At 50.4% G+C, this 8,299-nt stretch overlaps 4 protein-coding genes across 4 annotated transcripts; 3 read left to right on the top strand and 1 right to left on the bottom strand.

Moving 5' to 3' along the window:
• Positions 1-354: 354 nt before the first annotated feature.
• Positions 355-618, top strand: PPTG_18178 (hypothetical protein; the record flags this gene model as incomplete). The annotated part of the gene is made up of 1 exon (XM_008916291.1): positions 355-618. One exon carries the CDS (start codon positions 355-357, stop codon positions 616-618), a length of 264 nt encoding a protein of 87 aa, XP_008914539.1.
• A 51-nt stretch (positions 619-669) lies between these two features.
• PPTG_18177 (hypothetical protein) lies at positions 670-1,242 on the top strand (the record flags this gene model as incomplete). Its single annotated transcript, XM_008916290.1, has 2 exons — positions 670-732; positions 790-1,242. The coding sequence occupies 2 exons, from the start codon at positions 670-672 to the stop codon at positions 1,240-1,242; spliced, it is 516 nt and encodes a 171-aa protein (XP_008914538.1).
• An 825-nt stretch (positions 1,243-2,067) lies between these two features.
• On the top strand, positions 2,068-3,039 carry PPTG_18176 (hypothetical protein; the record flags this gene model as incomplete). Its single annotated transcript, XM_008916289.1, has 3 exons — positions 2,068-2,445; positions 2,553-2,727; positions 2,801-3,039. 3 exons carry the CDS (start codon positions 2,068-2,070, stop codon positions 3,037-3,039), a joined length of 792 nt encoding a protein of 263 aa, XP_008914537.1.
• Positions 3,040-4,292: 1,253 nt separating this feature from the next.
• On the bottom strand, positions 4,293-8,157 carry PPTG_18175 (hypothetical protein). Its single transcript, XM_008916288.1, has one exon. It carries the CDS (start codon positions 7,805-7,807, stop codon positions 4,418-4,420), a length of 3,390 nt encoding a protein of 1,129 aa, XP_008914536.1. The 5' UTR covers positions 7,808-8,157; the 3' UTR covers positions 4,293-4,417.
• Positions 8,158-8,299: the final 142 nt, after the last annotated feature.

Raw genomic sequence — 8,299 nt, 5'->3', positions numbered from 1 at the left:
TATTCATGACAAATGTAATTGTATAACCGTAATTGCAGGAATCTATGCGTTTCCCACAGTAAAGCTAAGTGCGGTTCGAAAAACATCTCAAATTCGGGAATGTGGGGAAATTTCAAGTGTACATTTACAGGCAATAATATCAACTGTCCGTTGCATATATTCCTTCACTCGCGAAGCACACAGGCACCCTAAAGTAGTTCAACCCGACTTGCCACCATTAAGGCATTCTGGAACCCAAATAACTGTTGGATGGGTGAACAGCTTCGACACCGGGGCCATGTCGTCTCTCCATTTCGTTGCGTCACAATATGTTGAAGTGGGAGGAAAAGCGTTACGTTGTAAAGCTTCTTGAACATGTCGCCTGTGCTCATCAGGATCCATTGTACTGCACTGCCCTCTTCAGCGTTTGCCTACATTTCCAAGCCCAAGACAGCCTACCAGCCTAACACCCCGTACACCCATTACAACGCAATTATGACTGCTGCAGTTAACAAGGGCTTTACCGGTGGCATATGCGATGGAAGTCCCTCGCAGAACACGCAAGTATTCACCGAGCACTGGAACGCTATGGGTTACAAGTCGCTTCGTGACATGACTGACCCCATCGCCACAGAATAGAGATACTCCGTCGAAACGGCAACCCCCGTCGACGTGACGGGATACACCGAGATGTGGTGGCAGAATGACGAGTACATGGAAGGTTTCATCGCCTCGCACGAAGGTCATTGTGAGGTGTAGATTGGCGAGACGCAGGTCTCCCACTACGACAATTGTGCTGCTCGCTTCAAGTCGTATCCGACCAAGATTCCGGTGGTCCACTCGTCTCGCAAGAGCGACTGCTACTGGCTGGCGCTTCATGAGCCAAACTGGCAGATCTACAAGCAGTGCGTGCCGATTACGGACAATGGGTCTGGTGCGTCAACCACAACACAATCTCCTGGTGTGCGTGACAACGGAGGTACAACAACTACACAGGCGTCTGCTTCTACCGATGATGGAGATTCTGATGAGACGCAATCTGAAGCGTCTGTAGAAGGCGAAGCTTCAAACTCTGAACAGACCGAGTCCACGGAGGCGCCATCCGCTACCTCAAACACTCCGGCTCCGGACACCGCCACCCCTGAACCTCAGGCTTCAACCGACGCACCGGAAACCACGCCCTCTGTCCCTGAAGCTACTCCAGCGACACCGACAGAAGCTGCCACCCCGTCAGGCAAGTGTGGCCTACGTCGCCGTAGTTAGAAAATGCTGGGCTGCTGCTTCGAGAGCGCAGGACTGATACATATTGCTAGTTCAATATGTCAGAAATGTAAGTTCAAAATGTCACTAGCCAACGGAAAGATTGGCATGTGAGGTTCATAGCTCTTACTGCAATCTCCTCGGCCTTTCACCACTCTCCATCACGGCAACAGTTACCATGGTTTTATCGGCCAAGCTTAGTGGGCCTTTGAACTTAATTATTATTATCATATTCAACAAGCGATTTGTCATTCTTGAAGTTGATAAGGGATTTTAGATTTCTTACATTAGAATGGCCTTATATTGTGACAGGTTAGGGGAGCGATTCCGCAACCATTTGAAGTCGTTTGATTTCATAGATATTTTTATTTTGAACTTTAGAAAGCTCATTTTGGACCTCCCAGACGTGCTGCGGGAATCGTTCCAGTTTCCACCAATATGTGTGGCTTTCAATCGCTGAAGGGGAAGAAGAAAGTAAAATCCGCTTACCTATAGTGAATACTTTTAATTATTCTGTACCGGTATATGCACTATCTGTTATTACTATACTACAATAAATCTCAGTGTGATAACAGGAAAAGCACGAGACGGCATGCCATCTGTTTCCTCTGTTTTTACCGTTCGATCGACAACAATCGTTTAATTTTTGGCGAGGACGGTGTTACAGTAAGACGAACATCGACAATGTCTAGGATGTCAATTATGGATGTGCCCTTGTAAGGCTCTTACTTGTGGAAGACTTCTGCTAAGCCTCATTCTTTAATCGCACGTGTCAGGACAATAACTCTTCTCTCCCCCTCCCCCGGTCTGTCCGAGGGTTACACGAGCATGAAGACCTTCGTCTTTTCGAGTGCCATTGTGCTAGCCACGTTGGTGGGCTTCGTGAACGCCCATGGCTACATCTCGCGACCCAAGGCTTCGTACAAGCCCAACACCGCCTACACGAAGTACAACGGTGTCACCAGCGCAAGCGTAAACAAGGGATTCGCCGGTGGTGTCTACAATCACGAGCCAGTGAACAACGCTAAGCAGTTCGCAGAGCACTGGAAGGCCACGGGATACAAGTCCCTTCGCGATATGATTGACCCCATTTCTCCCGGCTACGGATACTCGCTGGACACGGCGCCGCCAGTAGATGTGAGCGGCTACAAGGAGATGTGGTGGCAGAACGATGAGTACAAGGAGGGTTTCCTGGAGTCGCACCACGTACGTTGATCACCTTAAAGTGCTTGCTACCTTGCTACCTTGCTACCTTGCTACCTTGCTACCTTGCTACCTACTCTTTACTGAACTATATTCTTTCGCTTTTACAGGGCCCCTGTGAAGGCTGGATTGACGACACAAAGGTCTTTCACTACGATGACTGTGTTGCTGAATTTCCTTCGTACCCAGCGAAAATCCCCACGGACTACTCGGCATGCAAGGGTGACAAGTGTTTGTTTGTCTTCTACTGGTTGGCACTCCACTCTCCAAAATGGCAGATTTACAGTACGTCAATGAAGCCGTGCTCAAAGCTGTTTTGACGTATGCTAACTCGTCATGCCTGCTTTGCTACTTTTAGAGCAATGCGTTCCTATTTCGAACGGAGGATCTGGAGAGGTCGCGGGGGAGGCGTTAACAACGGAACAAACAACTCCTGAAGCTGCCCCTGCTGCACCCGAAGCGACACCGGCTGCTCTGACGACGGGTTTTACGAAGATTGACTCGACTCCAGCTCCGGCAGATACTCCTCCTACCGTCACGAGTAACGAAACACCAGGAACCGGAACTAGTTCGTGCAAGCGTCGCATGCGGAGGTAGGTCAAAGGTAACTGGGACTTCCAATCAAGTTCTCGACCGTGCTAAAGCCATATTGCTGACATGTGCATTGAAGTGGGGCTGGCGTAAATTCTGTGCGTAATAAATGTGCTACTCCCTCCGTTTCAGATTACTTGACTAAATTTAAGAAATTCAAATGTGCTGACTAAATTTTGGTCGGGACCACATGCAAATTGCGCATCAAAATAATCAGCGCGATTTATCGTTCCCGGTTGCTCGACAAATCTAAACTCTATGTACGCTAAATAGTAAAACCTTGCGATAAAAGAAAAAAAACTTGGCTGGATCTTCGCTCATGGGTCTTCGCTCATAAAATGCGATGAACCAAAACGATGAATACGTTAATTACATTCCACCAATCAAATCAATTTGTCAAGTAATGTGAAACAGAGGGGAGTATGAGTATTAAAATACTGTTGACCGGTTCGTACATAGCATTCTGTTGCAGGGCTCGTGGAGTATTATATTACATAGTTCCTCCGCTCGAATTAAACACAACAGCAAATTTACTGTATCCTTGTTCGGGATAGGTTAGCCGGATGATGCCTTTTTTTCTAGGACAGCTATTGGATGCAGAATACGCTTCTATTTGGCTCCAATTCTTTTTTAAAACGCTAAAAGAGTAAGCGCCAATATTGACAAAATTATAATCAAAAGGAGCAAAACTTCAGCAGAACGGAAGACCCTGAATGGTGATGTGCGACAACACTAAATAAATTCAGCTTTGTTCCGACAACACTGCTCGGAACAGTGCAAGTAGTACAGACTGCAACCAACCTTCGTATCACTCAGTTTTTAATCTCTCTCGACTGTCCTAAGTATCGACTTGCTTCCCTACATAATTCAAAATGAAGGCACCATCCTGCATCCTCGCGTTTGCGTCTTTGGCTGCATGCGTCCAAGCTCACGGCTTACTATTCTCTTTTTCTTTTGATAAGAGTGCAAATATATTCTCAGCCGGCTCTGCCAGCCCTAAAGGGCTGACCAAAAAAAAAGTTCCCGTAATCCAGCCGTCGATTGAGCATTTCACACCAGGGGTGCTATTAAAAGAGTGCCGGTCCATCTCGTAATGAGCGTCCCGTATCCATTTCCTTTAAGGATGTGAATCCTAGCACTTCAGTTGTGTGGCTGTAGCTGCGGGCTCTCCAGCATCTTTCTGTTCTCCATCATAGTCAAATTCTCAGCCAACACTCATTATCGCAGTCATTTAACAATTTGCCACAATAAAAATGGCACAAAGAGTATCCAGAAGGATAACCTGACAACTTCAGCTTTAGGTATGTGAGCGGTGTGTTTATTCCTAATAAAAAAACTACTATGTCGTCCAGATTTCTTTGCCAATGTCAAGGTCTGGTAGTGTCTAATCTAGCACGTTCACGGGTGCAGGTGGGCCTCGTGGCTGTTTCGGCTCGATCTGCTCGTCCGAGACGTGATTCTCCATCGTCACGTTCTGCGCGTGAGATCTCCTGATGCGGTTGTATTTTCCTTCTATCTCTTCCGAGACGGACGATACGGGCGCTGGCAGAGGCGTCATGAACCGGTTGGCTTCGAAGAGGAATTGATTCAGATCCACCGCCTTCGTCACGTACTCGAACACGTCGCGCGTGGCGTCGTCCATCTCCTCCACGTCGAATCCTGTTCGCAGTGGCTTCTTCTCTGCTGGGTCAATCGCAGGCTCGAACACGTTGTAGGAGCCGTCAGGATGGAAGATATACTTGAGCTCCTCGGTGCGAACGCCCTTGCTCATGCCGTTGAACGGGTTGCACATGACGACGCGTCGCTCCTCAGGGCTTTCCCGAGCTTCAGCTGCCAGAGCTTCTGCCTCCGAGTCCTTTACTTCTGCATCCTTGTCCTTGACTGTCTTAGCTGCCAATGCCTGTGCTTGTTTTTGAGCCTCTGGCTGGACACGACGGCGCTTCATCGAGTGGCCGTAGCCATGTTGGTACAGGGGCTCCTCTGACGTGACGCCCAGGATGTCTGCTATTGTAGCCATGAGGTCCGACTGCATGGTCAACTGGTTCACCACTGTGCCCTTGTCCTCGTCTCGAAGAAAATCGTCGGCCAGCAGAAGGAACGGCACTCTGGACGCCTCATCCCACACCCCCGAGTCTGCAATGGACGGGTTGTTGTCGTGCTCCAGACGGCCGTAGCCGTGGTCTCCTTCAATGATGACGATCGTGTTCTTCATCAACCCCTTGGCACGCAACGCAGCGATAAAATCGCCAAGCATTTCATCCGAAAAGTACATCGAGTCCAGATACTTCTTGTTGTACCGCGTGTACAAGCCGGAGAGGTCTGGCACGTCGTAGAAATTCGGCAGCGCCCACGGATTGTGGCTCGTGATACTGTACATGTCGATAAAGTACGGCGTCTGCAGTCCTTCCCAGCCAGGGAGAGGAGGCTTGGCAGCCTTCGTTGTGGACGGATCCTTGGTCGACGACGTCGCGCTGGACGCCTCATTGGCACTGGAGTGAGTAGCGCGGTAGTGCCTTCCCTTTGCCGCCGCCTCCGGAACTTGCACAGCATCTTCAGTCATGTTGGTGGACGTCTCAGGCAACGTACTGTTAGCGCTGGAAGCTAGAGAAGACGCATTTGCCACGGCTGATGCATCAGTCGAGTTTACACTAGCGTTGTGGGCCGACTCGATGGCATACAGCAGCATCTCGAAGGACAAGTGGTCGTGCATTCCCCAGGAAAAGTGATCATCCGGCGTGTTCTTGTAGTTACGTGTTTCGTGTAGCATCTTGCGGATCTTGCGGTCATCCACGAGCTTGTCGAAGCCGTTCTTGAGCAGGAACTTGTCCCAGTACTCCCACGTGAGGTCCACTGCACTCCAAAAGAGGTTGAAATAGCCTCGCTGCTTGAGAAATTGAGGCAAACCACGCACATTCAGGGTGGTGCTGTACTGCTTCAGTGCAGTCGTCTCTGTACAGGATGGTAGCATACCAAACAGGGTCGTCAACAACGTACGTGTGGTTTGAACGCACTGAGTGTAGTGCTTGCTGTAGAGTACACCAGTCTTGGCCAGCTCGTCGAACTGAGGGGTGGCGCTCTTTCCGGTCGTCTCCTTCTTGGCAGCTCCACCCAGTACACCGACGTCCAGATGTCTCCAAGATTCCATGTTAATCACAATGATGTTCGGCTGGACCTTGCTCGGTTTCTCTGCTGATCCAGCGCTGGCATTGGCCGTAGCATTTTCAACTGCCACCGTAGCTTTACTTGTGGTATTTAGATCCAGATCGAAAATATTCTCGCCTTCGTATCCCGTAGTTTTCCGCCACAATAAGGCGCAGTGGTCATCGTTGCCAAGATTGTCCAGTTCGTACTTCTCTGACACTCCTAAAGTCGACCGTAATGCACTACTAGCAGCAGTACAGTTGATCTCTTCGCGATGAATTTTCGTTGGGTGGTAGAAGAATTGCTCTGCTTGTAGCGTAAACATGGCGTTGTTCATGAGCTTCATATCCACGCCACCTTTACCGTCAATTAGCAGTGAAGCTGACAGCGCAGCACCAGTCATCAACAGACTAGCAACAATACATCGCCCCAGTATTGTCAGCGGCCCCGACTTGGTGTACGAGCCATAACCTGTAGAGCACAACGACGAGCCCGACGCAATCGCTGCAGCGTATCCACTAGCGCATCCACTAGCGCCTCCACCTGGCAAGTGGCTATACCCCTGACTACTGCGTCTCCTTGTGCGAATGGGCTTCCCTGCTCGATGCCAGTAGGACGCAAACAAGTTGCTTACGTACGATCCAGATGTCGTCGTTGCTGACGAGTTCATCGAGTCCTTCCGTACGCTATAGCGACGATCAAAGCAGCAGCAAAGCGCACTCGGTAGTCGCAGAAAGTCCGACGCTAGTGGCAATCGACCAGTGTAAAATCCATACGTCAAAGCCGCCACAAGCGCGAAATATACAGCCCAAGAGCCCACCACCGTCCTCGTCATCACTTCCTCGTCCGTCAACGACGCCGTGAACTGCTTCATGTAGTTGAAAAAGATATTGACAAACGCTCGGTTCAGTCGCGGGTGCATCGTCACCTGCAGGCAAAAATCCGCCACACTGGCAATTGTTGCCGCCACGAGAATCAGCTGCAATAACGATAAAATCACGAGCGAGTGCAGCGCTCTCTTGGCTCTTGCCACAAGCGCCGGTCGGTTGGCTGCAGCTCCTAAACTCAGCAACGTTCGGTGGTTCGTCGCGACACCAGAAGCCAGCGCTTCCATGCCTTCATCTCTGAGGTCGTACTCGTTGGCTAATACCGGCATATAAACGGGTAAAAATCTGGCGCTGCTGCTTCGTTCCCTCAAGAATCCGCTATTAGGGAAACTCCGTGCGTTGTTGGCAGCTACAAGACCCTGCGGCGTGAAATTGTCCGAGTCGAATAAAACCTTGACGAGACAGATACATGTGGACGCCTGCAGGAAAATTGCCACGTCCTGCATCATCCCCACGATGAGTCCTTGTAATATCTTGGGCGCTGGGAAGCGATGCACAAAGCGGGCGAAATTTAGGACGCGGCCTAATACCGGAAGACCGAGAAATGCGTAGACGAGCACAGCGAGCCACATGGTCTGGTACACTCGTTGAGACGCTAAGAGCACGCTGCGGCCTCTCCACCAGCGTCTTGTACGGCCCAAAAAGGACGCGTCTGTGTCGAACCCCATGGGCTTCACGCCCCGCGTGACGTCGGCCAGCTCCCGCGTGGGCGAGAGGCCCCGGTTACGACGGTAGATCATGGGCATCGTGGCCTTGATCAAGTGTGAGAGTCTTGTTGCCTTGGGCCGTTAGACACTGAGTGAGTGTAGGTTTTGTCACAGGAGACTCCGCGGTTTTTGGTTTATATCTGGCCAAAGCCCCTTATAACTCGCTGGAGTGAAAACGGCCGAAGAAGCCTCGGGACTGGGCGAGGCTGAGCCGAGTTCGCGTCTTCGGGCACGCGAATGTCCCTCTGCCGACCAGCGGTCCACGGCGGTAACGCTGTTGTGTGTCCGTGCAAAGACCTGGACTCCCCCTCGGGATAAAGCGGAGGTATAGTGAACGCAAACCCGACATTCTCCCCTCTCCAAATCGATCGCTTCCGTCACATCTCTTGAATCCGGCGGTCACGTAGCGATCGCTTTTGGAAGGGTAGGCCCATACGATTGGACAATTGATCAGACAGGCATCTATTGTTCTATTGGATAAAAAGGTGAAATGTATGATATTATTGATCAAAACTTATGGCTAATTTCAGC

This window comes from Phytophthora parasitica, assembly GCF_000247585.1.
Source record: "Phytophthora parasitica INRA-310 unplaced genomic scaffold supercont2.81, whole genome shotgun sequence".
Classification (NCBI taxonomy): domain Eukaryota; phylum Oomycota; class Peronosporomycetes; order Peronosporales; family Peronosporaceae; genus Phytophthora; species Phytophthora nicotianae.
Note: the sequence above shows the minus strand (reverse complement) of the source record. Positions and strands in the feature narration are given on the sequence as shown.

Bases quoted from the DNA above. Each gene is read 5' to 3' on its own strand.
- PPTG_18175 (XM_008916288.1), bottom strand. From the start codon at position 7,807: ATGCCCATGATCTACCGTCGTAACCGGGGCCTCTCGCCCACGCGGGAG.